This window comes from Paramisgurnus dabryanus, chromosome 6 (assembly GCF_030506205.2).
Source record: "Paramisgurnus dabryanus chromosome 6, PD_genome_1.1, whole genome shotgun sequence".
Classification (NCBI taxonomy): domain Eukaryota; kingdom Metazoa; phylum Chordata; class Actinopteri; order Cypriniformes; family Cobitidae; genus Paramisgurnus; species Paramisgurnus dabryanus.
Window position 1 is genome coordinate 46,402,267 of NC_133342.1, and position 23,943 is coordinate 46,426,209.

Here is a 23,943-nt window from a genome sequence, read left to right on the forward strand (position 1 = left end):
ATAAAATATGAAAAATGTAGATTTTGTCAAATAAACACATAAATGAAGAAATAAATAGTGGTCAGTGGATGAGCCACTTAACTTGGTGGTATGAAGCGAATGTCAATATATAATACAGCACCAGCTTTCGCCAAGTTGTATATAAATGTAGATATATATTTATATATTGACAAATTGCACGGTTCCCAGTTAGAAACAAAGTTAATTCAAACCATTAAAAATGTTTTTAAAAAAGTTTATAAAGCGAGTAATTTAATAAACTGTGTAAATACATTTCGTCATGCGTCTGTATTGTGTACTGTGCCTTTAAGAGAGAGAGAGAGAGAGAGAGAGAGAGAGAGAGAGAGAGAGAGAGAGAGAGAGAGAGACTATTCAAGAAATGAACACCATCAAGCTTATGGAAGTACTTATAAGAGTTGAATCAACTGAATCAATTCGTAGTGATCAAAACTGTTAATCGAAACTGTTAATCCTGGTTACCAGACATAAGCGGGGTGTTGAATTACTGCGTTGCAAACGCTGTGACATGGGGAACGGAGTAAATAAGGTACATGGCTTCCTGTTTCTGTAGATAGGTAACGTTATTTAACTTTGAGAAGCTGTGCCATATCGATTTTGAAATTGTGATAAATCCGACATCATAGACACAATAAAACGTCATTCGTTGTAGGCGTCGTTATTCGTTGTATTTTTTAAACAAGCGCTTCAGACATGTCAGTGACTGTGCTGGAGAACCAAACTTTACCCTGACCTCAGGGTAGACATGAATGACACCTACAATGTCATTTCGTGTTACTTTTCTAAATCGGATTTAGGGTTTTCATCTGTCGTACATGAACGGGCTGGAAAAATCCTGTCGATTTAAAAATGGACACGACCCATATATCGAGATTCAGGTGTGTACGTGTGTAGCCCCTGTAAGCAAAGGCTTAGTAATGCTCTGGCCACGTTTTATACATTTATCAAATATTAACCCTTAAAATTCGCTTATTCCCAGCCTCAGGTCATTTAGGAATATTGGTTTGTTGGCAGAATCCATGAAAGGGGTGTTTCACCCAAAAATGAAAGTTCTGTCATAATTTTCTCACCCTCATGTAGTTCTAAACTTGTATGAATTTCTTTTTTCCTACTATGAAGTCAATGGTTACAATCAGCTGTGTGCTTACCATCATTTATCAAAATGTCTTCTTTTGTGTTCATCAGAAAAGAAGAAATTCATACAGGTTTAAAACAACATAAGGATGAGAAAATGATGACAGAATTTTTGGGTGAAGTATCCCTGTAAAGGGGGTCACACACAGCTTCTAAAAAAAACAGAACACATTTTTTTCTATGAGTGTAAGCATACCACAGAGCGCCACTCACATAGTTTAACATAAAATAACATCATATTTGTCACAAATCATTAGCGATTAACATTGGCTGCTAACAGATATTTTGCATTTTGAAGTAGACGCTATCTGACTAAGCTTGCACAATTTAAAGGAGTAGTCCACTTAAAAGATGGGGTCCATTGACTTTTTATAGTAGGAAAAAAAATACTATGGTAAGTCAATGGGCCCCATCTATAAAGTTGACTACTCCTTTTATTTGCACTTCCGGTGTACGAAACCTCTGAGTTGTCCTGTACGCGATTTGACGCGGCACTGAGCTGCGTGTCTAGAACAACTCTGAGGTATCGGAAGTGCACATTAAATAGCACAAGCTTAGTCAGATTCTTCTTCAAAATGCAAAATATGTGTTATACGGATGTGCATACACTCATAGAAAACAATGTGTTCGATTTTTTTTTAGAACAGCGCTGAGCTGTGCGGTGTGCGACCCCCTTTAAGACTCTTATAAAAATGCTTATTTACAAGAAAACATGTCAGAGCACTTTGAGGGTTTTGCATCTGAGCTGTACAATTTTTTGTGATTTTTACACTACTATTCTTTATATTATTGCATTTTTTTATGTACTGCATTCCAGCTCTATACGTTTTCTTTTTTTAAAGGCCAAATCCATGTAAGAGGAAAAGGCATGTCTAGTTTATTATTTGCTATTCATCATATTAATTGACTAAATGTTCCCAAGAAGAAGAAGAAGTATATACTGTACCATTTCATTAGATTATAATCAATTTATGAGGACAATAACCTTTGTAAAATACTATATGTTCAACTCCATATACTATACATTTAATAATTGTACTGTTTTCTTTGAATCAATGCAAACATTGTAAAAAAGCGCTATATAAATAGGCTTGACTTGACTTGCAGTATATGGCTTGTGAAATTCAGACTGTACTAATTTTATTGTGTCACCCCCATCATTCTGCTGCCCATGTCATCCATATATATGAAACTATGTCCACACAGAGAGAGCGAGACCGTCTGGCATGTCAAACAGTTGGTTTTGCATATCAGTTGTCAAAACAAAAAGAAAACCCATGTTGCTTCTAGGTGATGTTAAGGCCACACACAGAAATCACTTTGAACCACACAATCCTTCACAATGATGCATTTAAACGAGCAAGTTTAAGGCAAATCAAGGATAAGTGTAATATTTTGCTTTAATTGTGATTTAACAAAATTGCTTGTATTGTCCCAGGTTTTGCCAGATCTGTACTTGGGTAATTTTAAAGGTAAGAATGTAAATGTTAAATTAAACAACACTATTTCTAACCTGCATGGTTATTTCTAAAGACAAATAAATGTTTTCATTTATGCTTACAGATGCCAGAGACAGGGAACAATTAGCCAGAAACAACATCACGCACATCCTCTCCATCCATGATACTGCCGCCCCAATTTTACAGGTCTCGAAGTCTTCTTAATTAATGGCTGAATCATTTAGAAAAGCATTTACATTGTGCTGTACATTTTCTCTACCGATCTTTAAATCAAATTGTAATTCACATTTACAAGATAATTGGAAATGTGTCTTTTAATTTTTATTCTGATTGTATACAAAACATCCCCATTTCTTATTTAGTATTTTTGTCTTGTTTTCAGTACAATTATATAAAAGATCCTAAATTAGGATACATTTATTTGGTTAGCAAAATGACCTAAGAAAATAAGTAAAAAAACAAACATAAGATTTAAGTCATTTTGTGCTTAAAACAAGCAAAAAATAAATCTGCCAATGGGGTAAGAAAATAAATATTAACCATTTTTCAAGAAAATGTCTTGCCCTATTGGCAGATTTTTTTGGCTTGTTTTAAGCACAAAATTAATTTAAATTGTAAACATTTTTGTCAAAAATCTAGACTTTTTTTCTTAGGTAATTTTGCTGTTTAAGAAAATACTACTTAATTTAAGAATTTCTATATATTTGTACTGAAAACAAGATAAAATACTAAGTATGAAAGTCATTTTGACAGTGTATATACTTGATGAATGCTGTCAGCAGTTTATTTTGATGTAACTGTGGCAATGCTTATGAAATATGTGAACAATTTTGGTTGCTTGAACCGAGTCTCCTTTTTTGGTTTACTGAACAAACTCCAAGAGGGATTCGCTGTTTCTCCTAGACCGCATTGAAATTAGATTGAGATTCACCAACATGTTACTCGTTTCTGGTTTCATAAGGGGTTTCAACAATTCTGACATTGGCTTAACTTAGCACCCTCTTATATATGGTACATTATTACTAAGCTCGCTAGTATGGTTAATCTTAACCGCTGTATTATGCTGCTTATGTTTTATGATTTTTCTGTATTTTTCCTGCAAGTAAATGTAAATCTGCTTTGAAACATTTAAACAATAGCGAAAAGCGCTATATAAATAAAATTGAATTGAATAGTCTAAATGACAAAAAGATTTGCCAAGACACATATGACAAATATGCAAATCTCAAATATGAACATTATTCATCAAATCTCACCAATTTATGTTAACTATGCAATCCACATTAACTTAGCAGTCCACTTTAACCACACTAACTGCAATCCCCATTCCTCATTTATCAGTCTGTATTATTTTCCTAGGGAATTTTTAGAATAACCATTTGCAAAATGAATCACAACTGACCCTCTTTAAAATAAAAAATCTTTAATGCATCCATCACAAAAAGTTATGGCAACATCATGATGAAAGTGTTAATAAAGTGTTAATAATAATTATTGGTCATTTTACTATCTGTCCAACTTTGGCTTTACATTAAGTGACACTGGGTGTATTTTCATTACAAAAACAAATTTAAGTAAAAGAGAAATTTGCAGGCCTATTGAAAAGAATTATCGGTTGATGCGTATAATAAAAAAGCCAAATATCAGGCGATGTATCGGCCTTTGCAATATATATGGGTCTATCACTAGTTTCTGGTAGGTGAGAAGAATCTGCTGGCACACAAGATAGGTATTGACCAATAACCATCATGGAAAAATATGTGCCACAAAAACTCCCTGATTTAAATCAAACAGAAATGACTGCATGTATTAGTTGTAGCAGATTTTATCTCCCAATGTCCAGCATACAGGCTTACCAGAATGCATCTCGTAAAGTTGGTTGAGAAAATGCCCAGTGTGTGCGTTTAATGTGTATATACATTTATATGTCTGTATTTTATCTCTTTGTTTAGGAGATGACTTATCTTTGTATTCCAGCAGCAGATTCACCCACACAAAACCTGTGAGTATCCTAAATGCATATTTTAATGCATGTTTATCGATTTCTCTCTGCCACCAGTGGGCAGCATAAGACACTGTTTCAACCCGAATGTATTTCATAAATAAAGCACAATTGTTTGGGACAAATTTACCATTTACACATCAAATACATGCATGTTTACTTTCATCTTTTTCTCAAGAATCACAAAAATCTTAAATCCATGATAATAATATTTCTTTCCATGATGGACACACCTTACAGTGCACGTGCATGTACAATGTATGTGAGTGCACACATTCACATACGCACACTTCCTCTTGTGGGCCTCTTAGTACAGGAAGGAAGTTACGAGCTGGCTTCTGCAGTGATGCCTTGGTCTCGCTACGCCTTTATTTATATCCCCTCCTTTACCATCAGGCCTCATGTCACCTCTCCGAGCCTGTGAAACCCAGCCATGCCTAATGTGAAACTGACCCTCTTTAACCAAACTGGACAAACCCAACCCGTTCTCATCCTGATCCTGTCAGAAGGATAGATGTTTTGGAGGAAACACTGTTGTATCTGCCATGCTGTTTCTTCTTTGCATGCTTAGTTAAAACCACAGTCAGATTTCTTGACAGCCATTTATCATGAAAGCGTCTAACAATAGCTGAGCTGGATAACGGCCTGTGATATAATATGTGGATATGAACAAAGTCATTTTCTTCTTAAATGTATATTGTTATGAAGAGTTGGGGTCGCCTGGACAAACGTGTCCACCTTAGAGTGCCCATAACATATCCATTGACAGAAACTCTATTCCGCAAATGTGCGTTTTATATGTGTAACACGTGATCTCCCTACATCACTACGCATTTACGGTAGGATTTACTGGACCAGATCTAGACGAGAAATTGTGGTTTAAAAGTGTATATTTGTTATTTTTCTTGTCAAAAATGAAAATCGTTTCGCTAGATGAGACCCTTATGCCTCGTTTGGGATCGTTTATAGTCCTTTGAAAAAAAAAAACTGTTACGTGTTGACTTAAGTGTTGGTGTCCATTAAAGTCCATTAGAATGAGAAAAATCCTGCAATGTTTTCCTCAAAAAACATAATTTCTTCTCGACTGAACAAAGAAAGACATTTTGGATGACATGGTGGTGAGTAAATTATCTGGATTTTTCTTTTAAGAAAATTGACTATTCCTTTAAGATGCAACTAAAAACATTGAAATGATGAAAGTCAGAATGTAAAAATGAAGAAAATTAACCTCACATTAGGGGGCGCTGTGATCCATTTGACATTCGATTTGAATTCAGCGCAAAATACTCACAAGGGACCCAAGTTTAAATGTGAAACACAGATGTTTTGTGCACCGTTGTTCATCCGATTGTTGTTACCTGCACTTATTTGGCATTTAGCGGATTCTGCCAACAAAGCAGTATTTTTGAATGGCCGCCAAATAGGCGGCAAATAAGCAGATTTAAAGCAAATGTATTTGATGAAAATTGAATACATGCTGAGAGCATTTAGCTAATATGTTATTGGCCTTTTTAATTTAAGTCACTTTAACTCACTATTATTTAAGAGACCAGACATTACAACTTATCTCTACTTAAAGATAGATAATAGTAAGTTAAAATTACCTGTAAATCTAAGTATATTAAACAAGCTAATTTAAGCCAGCAAAGATTTTTTTACAGTACATGCAATTGGAGAATTTACCCTTTAAATTGAATAAAACTGAATAAAATGAACAGTGCTTTTCATGTTTTTCAGGTTGGCCTGCAGTTTTCAGGTACAAAAAAATTAAATTAAGTAAAATAACACTGCATAGTTTTTACTGTATAAATTAAATAGAGATTTATCATTATTAAAGTATCAAAAAAGTTAATCAGTCAATGCAAAATATTTTTCCTTTGTCTGTTGTTTGAGAGACAGTATCAGATTTATACTGTCACTGAAAGGATGCATTTACACTGCCTGTATAAAGGACTCAATTCCGTTTTTCCCTGTCAAGTGGCACAGATCACAAATGACCCACAGACATGTAAGCAGGAAAAAAGCGCATATGAATCAGATACATGCATTTTCATATGCAATGTAAGCGGACATATCGAATATTCCCATCTCAAGATGTGTGATGCGTCATTAAAAAACTTCAGCCTAGGTGGACACCACCCGCAATCACATGACTCTTCTTAGCAGCGCAATAGAGGACGACCCCTCAACTTAGTGGAGTAAAGTTTTATGTCTTGTTACAGAAATTAAGCTCTATACTCTAGTATAATCATTTTGTCGGTGTCCATTGCATATCACAACATTTTAATTCATCTGTAGTTTAAGCTGTCTTGGTCAGTATGTCTACCTTGAATTGTTTTGCCAAGTATTTAGTGTAAGTGGTCGATATAAGCGGGTCGGCAAAAAAAAAAAAAAAAAGGATACAGGCACCAAAATCTTGCAATTTAAATCCAGCCTAAGAGTGCATTGACGGATCCAGTAACTTATACTGCATGCGTTTTATTTCTCCACAGCTTGCATTCACTTAAGACAGAGTTAGTTTACAAAAATTATCACATTATTTTAAGACAATTTTGTGAAAATATGTCAGTTCAAGCGCAAAAACCATGAACTTTGTCTTTACTGTTTGCGAGTATTTGTGTGCTGTCTGAAGCCTTCAGATGTGGTCTCAATGTGAAATGAAAAATGAATCATGTGAAATGATAAACTATTGTGGCAACTCAACGCAGCACAGGCTTGATTACGTGCGTTAAAGAGGACATTTAGTGTCCCCAGGGTATGTGTAGTTTTAGCTCAAAATACCATATAGATAATTATAACAAGTTCAAATTGCCACTTTATAGGTGTGAGGAAAATGTGCCGTTTTTGTGTGTGTCCTTAAAAATGCAAAAGAGCTGATGAAATGCAAACACTGGTCGCCATAATGGTTGTTTGTTGCAATTGAAACTCAACTTTCAATTATTTTCTTCCTCTCTGTTACAAGCTAAGCTTGTTGACAGAAAATGAATTACATGAACCTTGTTGTTTAATTCCATTATACCTTTTGTTTTAAGACAAAAAAAATTCACAACTCTATTTAATTGCAGTCAGAATGACCTTTTATTCTTGTAAGAATTTCCCCCATAACTTTTTTGTGGCTGTAGGCCTTCTAGTCTCATGCTGCACCATCAAACAGTCTGTTTCAATCTGGTTTTTGTAGCATTAGCATACCTCTAATTGGAATGAACCATTTGTAGTTTTGTCTGGGGGAGGGGAAATACATTTACATTTAGGAATTTAGCAAACGCTTTTGTCCAAAGCCACCTACAAATGAGGTAAACAATAGAAGCAATTATAGCAACAAAAGAACAGCAATACATAAGTGCACTGAAAATAGTCTCATCAAGTCCAACACAGTATACATAGCAAAGGGTTGGTTAGTAATTTTAGTTTTTTTAAGAATGTACAGATAAAGAAAAAGGAAAAATAGAGAAAGATAGTAAGTCCTGTATTAGGAAGTGAGGTAATGGCGGAAGAGATGGGTTTTTAGCCGATTCTTAAAGACGGCTACAGTCAGCAGATCGTGTCGCGACCGGCAGATCATTCCACAGTAGGGATGGGACGGTTAGCAAATTTCATATCATGATTACAGTATAGTGACCAAAGTTATCACGGTTATCAATATTATCATGGTTTTCTTAAATTGAGATGTAAATGTTCAAAAAGAACTGATACACACACTGAAAACATTTTAACAAGTTTAATTTTTGAAAATCAGCAAACAACAAATACAATTAGCAGCTATATGCACTTTATTAAGCATAAACATAAAATCAGGGGTGTCCAGCCTATTTTGGGTGGCAATCTACTTTTAAAATGATAAAGCCGACAAGACCTACCTGCTAAAAACATTTTTAACAAAACACGGTTACATTTTTTAATAACACTTTAAATGTGTGTTAGGAGGACTATCTCTACGTTGAATTTAGGGCTGTGATTTAAAAAAATCCTTGAGTACATGCCAAGTACTCCTTATAGCGGAATATCGGAAATGTGTTTTTGATTAAATAAACTAGAAAATGACAACATTATCAGAAGCATCTCTCTATCTCGTTCGGTCGGTCATAAGCACATACACCGTGCATGTGGATCAACTCCTGCATGATGGAAGACTCTGCTGCAGCGGGCAGGCATAAGATTTATAAAAACACACTTGAGAAGGAATGCGCAGCAACTCAAAAAGACTTGTTTCTAAGACCATAATGCCAATTTGGCGTTTTGTTTTCTGAAGCTCATGGAGGCGTGGAGCTGCATACACAGTTATTAGTTTATGTGCGATCTACCGGCACTGCATTGGTCGTATTGGACACCCCTGCATTAAATGAACATTAACTCTTTCACCGCCAGCGTTTTTTTAAAAAGTTGCCAGCCAGCCCCAGCGTTTTTCATGATTTTCACCAAAGTTTAATGCCTTCCAGAAAATGTTCTTCTTTAAACATATAAACATACAATATACCAAATGAAAGAACAGACGCTGTGCTTTTGAACCAAAAAAAAAAAAACGTTTCATCCTACCTTCAGTGGTTCTTTTGCAATCAGCGTTTGAATATGGATAGGTTTCTGCAAAAACACCACATTTTGAGCAAAAAGCAGAGATAATTCCATTTTTGTGACAGACTTTTCATAGAGATCCCATTCAGAGCGATCTTTAAAACAGACACGGACATGCAGCCGCTTGCCATAGGGGAATACTTCCGGGTTTAAAAAGTTGCAGAAGGGCGCCACCTGGTGGATAATAGCGGTATTGCGGAAAGACGGAAAATCTCGTCATTGGCGGGGAAGCGTTTTCTCTTAATTGACGAGATATCTCGTCAATGGCAGGAAAAGAGTTAACATGGAGCCCTGAGATGTATGAACCTGTTTTAATGAACAGTACCTTAAATAAGAACATCGAATGCACACATAAACAACGCATTAAAACACAGTGCACCTGTTACTGCCTTCCGCCACGCCTTCTCGTGCAAAAACCAATGTTGCATGCGCGCGCCTGCGTCAAGCTGATTCTGGCTGGACAGGATTTACAGCGAGTTTTCAAAGTCACGGTAATCAAACACGGTTGTAATGATAATTACATTTTAAATGATAATACTAACCGTCAGGACATTTTATCATGGTTAATCGTGAAACCGGTAATCGTCCCATCCCTATACAGTTGTGGAACAGCGCCTGAGAAGCAGCTAAACAATTCTTTCATTTTCATTTGTTATATATTTTGGGTGTGGTTACGTATCCATGGGTTTACACTGTGTTATTTGTGAATGTTTAGTGTTCCTTTATTTTTGTGTATAATGCTTTGTATGTTCGGTCCCTGCTTGTTCATTTGGTACAGGCTGAGGGAGGAGTTAGCCCTTATAAATAGGGCGCTATAGAGCTTATCAGGTCAGTCTTGGTTTTGTTAAAGGAGCATTTCGCCTGTAGAAACATTAATCTTTATTGAAAGTGTGTTATATTTAGTCGAAATGTAACATACATTTAGAATTTGGTGCCTATTTGACTGAGAAAAGGGGTGTTTGTAGTCTCACCCCCTCAACAAAGATATTGGACTTTCTGCTTTCAATGATGCAAAATGGTGATTTTTACATCATTGAAAGAAGGAAGTGCAGCACTGAAATCTTTATTTCTCCTGTCTCAGAGGCAACTGAGAAAATGATGCATGACCATTCAAAAACATGACTGGGGTTCTAACTATACAAAGCTTGATGCAAATGGGTGAAGTGTCCCTTAAAGGCAGGGGTGTCCAGACTTCTTTGTGTGGCGATCTACTTTTAAAATGATAGAGCCGACAAGATCTACCTGCTAAAAAACAAAGTTACTTATTTTTATGCTTGTTAGGGCTATACATCTACATTGAATTTAGGGCTGTTACCATTACTCTATTCTTTTTGAGCGCGGATCAGCTCCTGGGTGAAGGCACGAATGCGCATCCTGGTGAATTTCGGAAGTTAGACGACTGAGCTGCAGCGGCCTGGCATAAGATTTGAGAAGAAAGGCGCAGCAACTCAGAGTAATTGTGAAACTTGCAAGTATTTTAAGACAATAATGCCAATTTCGCGCGTGGAGCAGCAGTTATCTTGTGTGCGATCTACCGGCATTGCCCTTGCGATCGACTGTTCGATCGCGATCGACGTATTGGACACCCCTGCTTTAAGGCCAAAGGTGAGACCCTGTTGCAAATTGGACCAAATTATTGGTGTAGCCTTTCTTTGCACATAGTTGCAGTTTAGTTCAGTTTGTTTTTATTTTAATATGTGATTATTTAAATATTTTTATTTTTCATCGTAATAAACCATCTTTTTGGGATCCACTGAACTGCTGTCCAGCTTGTTAAAATTATTATTTTTGACCCACGTAGCCCATGCTTACCCTCTCTCTCTGCACTAAATGGCAGTGGTGTGGTTGGATAGTAGCAGATTAAGGGGCGGTATTGTTATAATAGGATCTCCCTGTGACATCACAAGGGGAGCCACATATCAATGACCTATTTTTCACATGCTTGCAGGGAATGGTTTACCAAAACTAAGTTACTGGGTTGTTCCTTTTCACATTGTCTAGGTTGATAGAAGCACTGGGGACTAGTGTCGGGCAATATGCCCCATTTTGAGATTGTCCTATCATCAGCCTGTGAGATCGCTGAAACACGATAGAGACAGAGCGCAGTTATGCAAAATTTGAAAACGATGCCCACCGTGGGGAGAACAATACAATCGTCTCCAATGACTTTGTATTGCGAGAGGCCACCTTCCTTGTCATTTCTGGCTTATAACAAAAAGCAGAATAATGCCTAAAAGCTGCTGTGTGACAATGTTTACAGCTAGCAAGCCAAAAAACCCAGAAATAAGTTTTTATAAGCTGTTGAGCCGTAAAACCCAGCCTTTAAGGAGAAAAAAGTGGATCGCCGACTACGTTTCCCTCTAGTGGGCGCAGTTCCACTAATAGTAGTACTATGAAAAGTTGCCTGTTTTCCACTTTTGTGTCTTTAAATTAAAATTTCCTGCACGCCAGGGAGGGGGAACAACACACTCACCGCTCTAGTGCAAGGAAAAGGCAGAGCCATGCATATTACAAGCACATGTAAGAGTAAGATTCCAAATCATGTGCGTTTCAAGTTCACGTTTAACAGGGAGTCCATGCCGGTCCAAGCAAGAGTCCAAGACAGGCCCACTAGAAGTCCAGGTGCGTGCGAGAAGAAATCTGTGCGTGTTACAAGCTCTATGAAGCTATGATGAGAATTAAAATAACTATTGTCATGAAAGCCCACTATCGGCAATGTTAGACGATCGTTGATGCACGATACTATTGTCTATCGGCAAAATTCTACTGGGGACCCAATTATAGCACTTAAACATAGAAAAAGTCGGATTTTCATGATATGTCCCCTTTAAATGTTTTGAACATGTTATTTTCCCCTTAAAGAGTTATTCTTATTTATATGTCTACTTAACAGTCCTAACTGGCAAATAATGTTTAATAATGCAGACCGACTCAGTTCATGACACTTCAGCTGCGATTATATTTATAAAATGTTTAAACATTTGGACACCTAAATGCTGCTTTTTGACACTTATTAAGGCTTCCGCTTTATTTTATTCCCTAATTGTGTTTCAAAGCGCCACTGTCTGCAAACAAATATAACAAACTTGATAAACTTAATAACTACCATAAAAATATTTGGATGTGTTAAAATGTATGAGTGTCACTGCATAAGACAGCAAAATATCAAGTGGCATTTATTTTTTATAAGAAAACACAAGTTTTTTAATGATAAAACTGAATGCCAGTTAGGAACATTTTCAATTTGGTGTTTGTAAAATGTTATGTTGGACTCTATACAGTACCTGATTTTACTCTGTTAGGACACCTTTGAATTTGAGTTAAACTCACTCAGTAATACTTCTGCACTAGTTGCTTAAGAATGTATTCAGAGGACCACTAAATGACATAAGTGTCCAAATCCTATCTGACGTCACTGTATTTAGCAATACCTGTTGTTGTGAACTGTAATAATGTGTTGTAATATGCCCACAGATATTAAATCTAGCAAAAACTCATATCTGTTTTCAAAGACATGCCTGTATTGTTGCTAAATGAATAAAACAAAATCTTTTTCCCTCCACAGCGTACAGCATTTTAAAAAGAGCATAATATTCATGCATGAATCCCGTTTAAAAGGAGAGGGCTGTCTAGTTCACTGGTAAGTCAGAGATTTCTATGCTCCTTAACCATTTTAATCTGTATTGCAACAGATCATGTTTAAACCTCTGTACTGTTCATTCACATATGGTTTCATGCACCAAGACGTATGGCCGTAAGAGGAACTTAAATGTGCTCACAATCGAGATACACAGATACCAATCCTAATCGAGCCCAGGGTGACAATGTGAACAGCTGATAACTAGGTGTCAAGGGGGTGGGTTAGGCTATTTTTGAACTTCCCCAAACACAGTAGTAGACATTAACCTCTGCTTGATATAAGGATATTATAAATCACATGACATGGTGTTATGCTAAAAAACAAACTTGAATTCTACAAACACGACTAGTGTTTTCATATGTACAGCATTCAAATGTAGTCTGTATGTACTGTATTTGCTAATGAATAAAAAACAAACATTAAAGGCGGAGTGCATGATTTCTGAAAAAACGCTTTGGAAAAGGGAGTTGGGCCAAGTACCAAAACACACTTGTAGCCAATCAGCATTAAGGTGCGTGTCTACAAAATGACATTGTTGCCTGGTTTGCGCATGTGTGGGGCGGGTCTATCAAAAGAAGGTCCAGACTCTATTGGGGTAGGGGCGTGTTTGTTTAGGTGATTTCAGATGTCAAAATTGGCTTTCAGAGATCATGGACCCTGCCTTTAAAAATCTCTAGGTATGCAAGTGTGCTGTGTACATACGTTGCCAGGTATTGAGTACTACATCCCCCTTGCTGACCTTAGTCCCTTTCACACATACAGTCTTTACTGGTAATTTACTGGTAAGAGCTATGAGTGAACCAAAAATAAAGATTACCGGCATTAAGAATAGACGATGTCAGCCCGCTGAGAACTTCGGGCCAATCATAAAGTTTTTATACAGATGACACATTCTGTTTATGGACGTTTCAACATGCACGCTGTATAAAAGTTGAGCACAACTGAAATTAACGTCCACCTTTCTTCACCAAAGTTGTTTAAAACAGCTTACCATTTATTTGCCAGATTGTCGACGTCCTTAGCACACTTATTACTGCTGTTTAAGACACAGGTTGCGTCTCTTCCCCAGTTCAGTTAAAGGATAATTCCGGTATTTAACACTTTGAGTCTCATTTCTGGTTTGTTTTGGATGAACTACAGTGATGGACACTGAAATTATGACAATGAGTCGTGTCTTGACCTTTTGACTCGTTTAGAAGCGTCTCTTTCTCTGCTTCAGAATGGAAGTCAAGGGCCATGCACAAACATGTCATTAGAACAACACTTAACATTCATTTTCCAAATTGTGCTACTCACCGAGTGATTTGTGGTGTTTGTTGATGATTAAAAACAAATATATCGGTGCAATGTATGATTTCAATCCGTGTTATTTGCTATAGTGGAGCTATTTTGTCAGATACCTCACAACCGCGTACATACTTCCGCTCTATATTTGAGTCTGAAGCGTTAGCACACTACAGACCACTTCATGGCGACAACCACTTTGCCGTACAAGGACGCTAAACGGAACTCGGTGTCTACGTATAGACAGTCACAATCAAGCTCAACTTCAAACCTAAAGCTGGTCACTGAGCCATCAAATATGGGAAAAATTTCTTCTGAGAGAAACCGAGCGAAAAAAACTACAACCACATGTAAACAGACCCCTTTTCCGTTTCCGTCAGCGGAGTGATATATCAGCGAGCAATGAGTCTTCCAAGAGAAGTCAATGTAATTTTACAAAATGCCAAATAAAACAAGACATAAACTGTATTTCGCTACACTACTTGTTTTTAATCATCAACAAACACCACAAACCACTCGGTGAGTAGCACAGTTTTGAAAATGAATGTTAAGTGTTGTTTTAATGACATGTTTGTGCATGGCCCTTGACTTCCATTCTGAAGCAGTCAAGAGATGCTTCTAAACGAGTCGAAAAGTCAAGACACATGACCCATTGTCAAAATGTCAGTGTCCAACACTGTAGTTCATCCAAAACAAACCAGAAATGAGACTCAAAGTGTTAAATACCGGAATTATCCTTTAAAGTTCGTCACCTAATGCAATGTTGTTTGGTCACTGGTCGCCATGATTTCAGCAAGTAAGTAAACTCAAACCCTAACCATTTTTAAACCCTCAAATTAGTGTGACATAATAGTTTGAGGAGTATTTCTTAAAAGCCCCTAACCCAATCCTAAACCTAAATCTAACATACACACTAATCCTAATCCTGATTGGTTAATGAAAATGTTGATCCAGGACCAACAATGGTGTTGATCCAGGATCACATCCTACTCAGTAAAATCACGTTCACCTTTGGTCACTATCAATTTCGCGACTGTCAGCGTTTGCCACAGATGCGAAAACAACAAAATACAGACTGTGGATATGAAGTCATAACCCGCCATTGTTTACAAATACAACACTGAGCTCGCAAAAAAAACCAACAACACTGAGCTCACAGAGCGGCACAGGTAACTTCCGCTTTCTTACCGAGTTTACTGGTATTTTGGTACTGATGTGTGAATGATGTCTTACTGGTAAAAAGACGGAAAGTCACTGCGTGTGTAAACGGCACATTTTTGTATTTACTGGTAAAGTCATTCTGGTAAATTCATGGTAATTTACCAAAATTACTCTGTGAAAGAGGTGTCCTGTTACTTGTTTAATGTTCTTAAACCTATAAACCACATAAAAATAATAGATTAACTTTTTCTTGTCACACTGGACATGCTACTCATTTGTTGTACTGTATGTGTCACTTATTGCCTATTATTGAGTTAAGTAGTAAACATATAAACACAGGGATAGACTTTAAGACTATAATCTTGTGTATATTTTGCAGTAATAGTGCTATATGGATTTGGGAATAATGAAGGGAACAACATTTTACATTGTTTTAAGATAACAGGAGGAGTTTTACCCACAAAAATTCAGAGCCGGTGGTTACCAGTGGCACTTTTCCATTGCATTGTACCCCACAGTACTTTTGGGGGCTTTTCCACTGGATACAGTACGTAATACCAGATACTTTTTTTAGCACCACATCAGTTGGGGTTCCAAGCGAGCTGAGCTGAACATGATGTGAAAACACTGTAGATCACTGATTGGTCTGAGAGAATCATCACTACCAGCATCAACGCTTTGATGCAACATTAGTTTTACCTTCGTGCATGCGGTTTCGAGCAAGCCTATAGTCATATGTGCTTTGTTGTAAGTTCCCAAACTCCCTTTTAGCGGTAAAAAAACATCCATGTGTTGAGAATCATGAACAACATAACTGTGTTTTTCAGGTTTGTGGCAGCTCATTCGCGACGCGCAGGTCCGCATGCACAGCATTTTTTTGCAGCTTAAATGAGGCTCAGCAAAGCTTGTTCACTTATGCCACAGGTGTTTGTACAAAACTGTCATGTGATCAGTGATGGCAAAGTAACGCGTTACTGTAATTCACTACTTTTAGCGGTAATGAGCATGTAACAAGTATTTTTTAAACACAATTAAGTAACGCAATTTTAGTTACCGAAATTTAAATGAGTTCGTTACTGGCTTTACTCTATTTTGTGAAAAATGAACACTTGCAGACAAGACATTTCTGATCTAACGTTACAGGACCATGGTGGGTGGCGCAATGAATCATTAAACTTCACCATGGTCGACAGTGCAGATAGAATGAGCTTTCTCTATATAAGAAACTTTACTAAAATAAAGCACTTCATAACCAAACTAACAAAAGAGTGATGCCCACTGTGGCCCACAGCCTATTATTTCCCTAGTCTACTTTCGGCTTAATCCATTGAATCTGATTAGACTATTAACATTGCACAAAAATTAACCAAAGATATTTTTTTTATATTTTTACTATTTAAATCTTGACTCTTCTGTAGTTACATCATGTACTAAGATGTACCGACAGAAAATTTAAAGTTGTGATTTCTACGCAGATATGGCTAGGAGCTATACTCTCATTCTGCCGTAATAATCAAGGAGTTTGCTGCTGTAACATGGCTGCATCAGGCGGAATGATATTATATTATGTAAGGGATAATGTAGAGGCAGCCGGTAGTTATTGGGAAATAAGCCCAGACAGTGTGATCAGGACCCGACGCGAAGCTTATTACACGGCTACTTGCCACATAAGAAAAAAAACTGGACATGAATATGAATTTGAAACATTTTATTGGCATATTTGTTTTAAATGAACATTTTTATCCTTCCGCAAAACTTTGCACAGATGCATAAAATGATCGTAATACCTTATTAAGATCCTCTGCTTCATACTTGTCTGTCTCCATTTTTTTCTCTTTAACCAGTCTTTGAGAAGTTTTAATGCCCATTCTGTATTTTTTTGTGTGTTGGCTTCGTAGCTGTCATGCTCTATTTTGTCAAGTTCAGTCTCAGTAGCTGTCTGTCTTGTCGTGGTTGTCGAGTGTTTGTCACAAGATGGCGCCAAACAGACAGTAATCTTGATTGATCTTTATTGGCGCAGAGCGATTTTACTCGTGCAAGTAGTCCGGCTATGCGTTATTTTTTTGGGGCGGTTATTATTTGAAAAGAACGAACCTGCAAATGTCTCAACTGACCAATCAGAATCAGGCATTCCAGAGAGCCGTGTAATAAATAATGATATTATATTATATTAAGTGAAGTGAGCTGACACAACCTGATAAGACCTGACCTGTGGGCTACTATGCAACGGAAAAGCGCCATATGATGTTGCTGTGTGGTTACTAAGATATACGAAGTGGATGTCATTGCATTGAGTTACTAAGGTGTTTTGGGTGGTTGCTTACTGGCCCAAATCAAGAACCCATCTTCAAATTCAAGTCATTATGTGATTCAAAGATTTGGCTCGTTCCCTTCTGTGCTGTAAGTCTGTTGGAGTGTTTAACATTACCTCATGTTAAATAAAGGATCATTTATGTCTGTAACACTCTGTAACGCCCAAAGTTTAATACTTCAGGTTAGAAGTTTGCTTAAGTCGGTTAAATAGGTCATAAATCATCATACTGCCCTGTAATTAAACCTGTAACTTTGATAAAATTATTGAGACTTAAATTTTGGACTTTACATAACACCACATTATTGTGAAAGTATTTGACAGATGGGTTTTTTGCAAAGTAAATTCAAGGATCTGGGCTCTCCATTTGACTCACGTGAAAGCCTTTTAACATTAATCTCATTTTCTTTAGTCTTGCTGGCGTGTCGCGTAGCGTGACACTGGTGGTGGCATATATAATGACTGTGACTAGTCTGGGATGGCAGGAGGCTCTAGCTGCAGTGAGAGTTGCCAGACCCTGCGCTTCACCAAATCTGGGTTTCCAGACCCAGCTGAATGAGTTTGAAACCACTCAACTACAGCAGGTAATTCATTAATAAGGTGTTTATGAAGGTGTATATGATATGTGCCGTTTGAAACTCTTGATTTGACTTTATGTTTGAAATTTTGTAAATTCCAGTACTTACAATGTGATGCACTGATTTACAAAACATTATTTCACATAAATAAAATGTAAAACCAAGTGAGCCCACAGTTGCACAGTTGATAAAATGCAATAAATTCCAAAAGTGTCTCTAGTATTAGTCATAAGGAGGATAAACATGTCTTTGAGGCACGTTAGCCACTTGTTTGAAAGTTTTAAACTGAATTTCATCTGTGCATTTGACGAGTTTGATCTGCATGGCGTCACTTGTATTTAATATACTGTATTGTTTTAAAAATAGTCTAAAAGTATAAGTCAGTAAGCAGTGTTTCCCTAGGTTTACAGCTTTGTTGGTTGAGGAAAATTGACACAGACACAAAAACGTAAAGGAGTCATGTGGCTCTATCTTACACCCAGCGCAATGCGCGACGCAAGTGTCTTTTGCTAGTTTCCACCCTGCGCAATTATCATTTTCACGTTTAGCGCCACGTTGTTTAAATAGCAAATGCATTTGCGCCCCCTTTTGTGCCCATGGGCGTTCTGGTCTGAAAATGAGGTGTGTTCAGGCGCATTGTTGGCGCGTTGCTAATTTGAGGCAACTAAAATAGACTACGCCATTGACCAACAAAAACCTGGTCTAAAGTCAATGGCGCAATGTTTTTGCTTAACACATACATGAATGCGCAGCAGCACAAAAACGCTTTTAAATATGAAAGATTAAAGCATTCAAATGTAAAAGATTATTATTGAGTCTCTTGGACATAAATGATGACCGATTATGAGACGTTAGAAGGCACAAAGAGCTGCTTCACCTGCAGCCTGGTAAGTAAATGAATGCTTTGCTTTAAACAAATGCATCTGTTTTAAAAAAAAAATTTAAATGCTACCTCATAGATTTATTGTATATGATGACTCTGCACCTGTGGATATGGTGAGATGAGAAACATTTTTAAGTAATGCTTAAAAAAACAACTCATGACGCTGTCCAAGTGCTGAAACGTGCGAGAGCCGTTTGTAAATTCTTTATCTCTTGTTTGTTACAAATAAAGTATTTTTAGAGTACAAACCTTTTCTTACATACTTGTAAATTATTTTTTGATGATTTTGGATAGCCATACATTTAAAGCAAATAAAAGCCTGCTTTTTTACTTCCATGACTAAAAGAAAACGGTTTTTAAAGGTTTTAATAAAAAAATTAAAATTTCAATACAAGTGAAAAACAACACAATTATTTAACAGTAATCTTAAACTGGGGATCTTCTTCCTCCACCTAGTTTTTCAGTTTATAAAGTCTGTCATCTAAATAGGGATTAGACATAGCGCAAGCGCAGCTGGCTTTTAAAGGGGGTGAGAGCTGAGACTCTAATTGGTTTATTGCACGTTAGGCCCAAAATACTCCCATTACTCATAAAAAACCAACCCTTTTGGACCATGTGCTCGGTGCACAAACCATTTTTCCCGTCGTTAAATTAGCACAAGTGGATTCGGACACGCCCATTTAGGCGTTGTGCTGTGCGCTTTACAATGCGCTTAGATCGGGCCCATGGTGTTCATTTGTTTCTTTTAATGGCAGCAGTGAATGTATTATATATTTGTATATACAGCACTGTGCAAAAGTTTTAGGCCACCATGCCATCATTAGATTTGTTGTTTTTGTAATGTTATAGTGATCATATATAATTGTTTCCCGGTCTCTTTAATATAATACATCCAGAAAATACAGGAAATGTGTATATAGTATTAAAAACTGTATTAAAATGTAAACTGATGTGTCAAGTTTTTAGGGTATACTCCCGTTCCACTTGAGCAGTAGCAGGAAACTGCAGGATCTCTTAAACCTAAATAAAATTAAAGCATAATTTCAAATTTTAAAGAAATTATTGTTTTTACTTCATTCTGCTCAAAAATGCTCAAGATGTGTTTAGTGCCAAGAGTCATACTAAATACTGACCGATGACTGGAGGAAAAAAAAGTACATATTCCTGTTTGTATCTTAATAAAATAGATTGAAAAATAAATATGGGTGGACATTAAAACTTCTAAAACAACAAGTCTGGTGGTGGTGGCCTAAGACTTTTGCACAGTACTGTATATATACAAAATATTGCTCATTCATTGCTCATTAATGTTATAGTTAATACAAAAAAAATTATTTAAACAGATATGTAAAGAGTAGGCGGCATATTTTTAATGTAATTACAGGTTAAAGTTACCCGTACGTAATTCGTGTTTACAGCGCAATCTGAAATATAAGCTTGGTTGAGGTGTTGGTGAGACCAGCAAGGGGTGCTCACCCTGTGGTCTATGTGGGTCCTAACACCCCAGTATAGTGACGGGGACACTATACTGTCAAAAAGCACCGTCTTTCGGATGAGACGTTAAACCGAGGTCCTGACTCTCTGTGGTCGTTAAAAATCCCAGGATGTCATTCGTAAAAGGGTAGGTGTGTGCCCCGGCATCCTGGCCAAATTTGCCGGTTGGCCTACTAATCATCCCCTCATACTAATTGGCTATATCACTCTGTCTCCTCTCCACTAATAAGCTGGTGTGTGGTGGGCGTTCTGGCGCAATATGACTGCCATCACATCATCCAGGTGGATGCTGCACATTGGTGGTGGTTGAGGAGAATCCCCCTTTCATATGTAAAGCGCTTTGAGTTCTGCAGAAAAGCGCTATATAAATGTAATAAATTATTATTATTAATCGAAAGCTCTTATGTATACATGTACAAAACACTATGCAGCATGTTTACTTATAATAAACCTGTAATTAATCCTGCATGCGTTGACAGCAGAGTCTGGCGTAATCAGGATAGAAGCAGTCGAAAGTGGAAAAAAGAGACAGATTTAAATACCAGGTGTAAACGATGTGTCTCTCTCGTCCACTTGTGATCTGATCGATGAAAACACATCTTAATACCAAATGCAAACAGCTTTTTGTCAGGATGCGCAGCACTTGGATTTTAAAAATGCAAATATTTTTATCTGGTTGAAGCAACATATTTCCCGCCACATGTCTCTGTCTGCTAGTGCTCATTTGTATGTGACGCAAGTGTTTGTTTGTGTGAGAGTGTGTGCGTACTCATTGGGATAATTTTAAACGCACAAACACAGCCAGAAAAGACATGCCATTGTGGAAATAAGATAAATAACATATTACATAAGGGCTATTTAGTTTGTTTAATTAAATAACTAACTGAATCAGGCACTATAAAGAAAATCTAAATAAATTTACTTGACCTTCAAGGGGGCGGGGTGATCCGTTAGGAGGGCGGGGCACCCCCCTTATAAAATGGTAGGGGAAACACTGAGTAAGCCTTTTAAAGGGTTAGTTTATCCAAAAAGGAAATGTTAATTCTGTCATCATTTACTCAGCCTCATGTTTCTATGGAAGTCAAGGGTTGCCGTCAACTGTGTGGTTACCATCCTTTAACAAAATATCTATTTTTGTATAGCATATAACAGAATAAAAAAACTCATACATGTGAATAAATGATGACAGATTTTACATTTTTGTATGAGCTATCCCTTTAAACAATTTATTATAAATGTATACATTTGGCTTTTATCCAAAGTAACTTTCATAATGGATTCCAGATATTTATCAGTATATGTTTTTCCAGTGAAGAGAACCCACAACCTTTTGCACTGCTAATGCAATGCTTGACCTATTGAACCGAATCACTATTTTTATTTAACTTGTCTTTCAGTAAATGTTATTTTAAAGAGCCCCTATTTCAGTTTCATGATTTTACATTTATTAAGTGAGTTATCGTCTCAAACCTGAATCTCTTTTATTGGACTGCAATGAACGCAATGAATGTAGACAACAGTTTACTTCCGCAGCGAGTCGACGTTAACTCGATGCACATTATCACAATTGACTCGCAGCCTGTAAGTAGTCTGTAGGTGTGTTCGACTTCATGCGGCGCTGCGCAGACCGATCGGCGGCTGACTTGAAGCAGTGCATTCCGGTTAGTATTTTTGTCCGACTTCAGCTGGCGCTGCATGCACGTGACTGTGTCATATGGTTTTTAAGTACCGCAAGAGCCTTTCGAGAGTAGCCGGCTAGCTCAGGCGGTGCAGCTTCTCCAGAGCGGCTGCACGGAGTTGTGATGACGTTACAGCTTTACGTGATTGGTTGCCTCACTGATGACAACTATCACGTGCGTTTCAAGTTTAATCCAACCTTTAGCTCCACTAATAAACATTATAAATTCATGTTTTAAAACAGTGCGTTCATGAAAGCACGGAAGGGAGGGGGAGGGGGAGGAGTTAGCTACGCTCTGTCTGTTTGAAACTACACATCCTCATGCCCGTGGCGTCAATATTTGACGCACTTGACCATGCGTCAATATGTTACGCGGAGGGTATACCTTTCGCGTCATTTTTTGACGAACTGGGGACTTCAATACTATTACGTCCGTTGCATTCTCTTTCCTATTTTCTTACCATTTTCGCGTCGGTTTAGGGTTAGATTACGCATATTAAACAGTGTACGCGAAATTAAACAGTTTAAACAGTTGTCACCTGGCGTTGGGGTTAGACACAGTTGTCACCTGGCGTTGGGGTTAGAGTTAGGTTTGGGTAGGGATGTCATTATGTAAATCTAACCCTAAACCGACGCGAAAATTGTAAGAAAATAGGAAAGAGAATGCAACGGACGTAATAGTATTGAAGTCCCCAGTTCGTCAAAAAATGACGCGAAAGGTATACCCTCCGCGTAACATATTGACGCATGGTCAAGTGCGTCAAATATTGACGCCACGGGCATGAGGATGGGTTGGTTTGAAAACAGTTCAAACATCAACAGGAAGTGACGTCGCACATTATTCGCTTAGAGCGCCTTTAACTCCTGTTGGGAGCTGATCTTCCAAATATGGTAAGAAGTGTCACATTTCCTTGACTCGCTCAAGGTATTCAACCAGTTACACAGCACCGTATAGCTGGCCAATTGGAGCACACTGCACATTTCACAATGATGAGCTTTGTACATATCAACACGTGTCAGAAAGGCGGGGCATAGAGAAGCAAAAATAATGTATGATATTTTGAAAATAATTATTTTTAACCTTAATCGGAATAGGGGCTCTTTAAGTAGTATTGCATGTACTGGATCATAATTATTCATATGTTTAGTTTAGAGAATGGCTAAAGGAGGAGTATAATGAAAACCCCTTTAATGATGAGGAGGACGTCCGTGCCCTGCTCGCACAGATACCCAGTGCCCCAACAGCAGAGGAGAAGGGAATGTTGACACCTGACCAATGGTGACTGATTATTCAATCTACAGAGGGAAAAAAACTCTTCAGTCGACAAGCCACATGGCATTCCTCAAAGACTTATGTTGATGTTGACTGTTATGTCAAAAAAAGAAGTATGACATGTTGATTGTGAAGGCTAAGCACTGTTTTTACCTTAAGTCCTTATGTTTTGTAAGTAATACATGAACGTTTTTAATGTTTACTACTGAAGCGATGTTAAAAGCCATTTTGTGTTTTCTTGTTCATGACATTTTAATATTTGCAGATATATTATAAACATTGGTGATATATAGACTTTGTTTCTATTACTTCTGGACATTTTTACTGGATGAGTGAAAAACCTAGATTAAAGTTTGCCAATACTGTGACCAAGTGTTTCAATAAAACCTGTACAGTATATTAAAATTGCATTTAATGAAAATTTTGATCTAAGGGGAGTGAGATGAGTAACTGCCCAG

The 23,943-nt window shown here is 37.3% G+C and overlaps 1 protein-coding gene across 1 annotated transcript; it reads left to right on the plus strand.

The window, feature by feature from the left end:
- The first annotated feature begins 334 nt into the window (after positions 1-334).
- dusp22b (dual specificity phosphatase 22b) lies at positions 335-23,906 on the plus strand. The gene is made up of 7 exons (XM_065276920.2): positions 335-547; positions 2,591-2,624; positions 2,716-2,798; positions 4,565-4,614; positions 12,749-12,823; positions 17,992-18,163; positions 23,361-23,906. Exons 1-7 carry the CDS (start codon positions 527-529, stop codon positions 23,493-23,495), a joined length of 570 nt encoding a protein of 189 aa, XP_065132992.1. The 5' UTR covers positions 335-526; the 3' UTR covers positions 23,496-23,906.
- Positions 23,907-23,943: the final 37 nt, after the last annotated feature.

What these genes read in the sequence shown, in the direction of transcription:
- dusp22b (XM_065276920.2), top strand. Translation starts at nt 527, where the DNA reads ATGGGGAACGGAGTAAATAAG. An exon ending in CTGCCGCCCCAATTTTACAG is followed by an intron (nt 2,799 to 4,564) that starts GTCTCGAAGTCT and finishes CTCTTTGTTTAG; the next exon opens with GAGATGACTTATCTTTGTAT. An exon ending in GATTCACCCACACAAAACCT is followed by an intron (nt 4,615 to 12,748) that starts GTGAGTATCCTA and finishes TTCCCTCCACAG; the next exon opens with CGTACAGCATTTTAAAAAGA.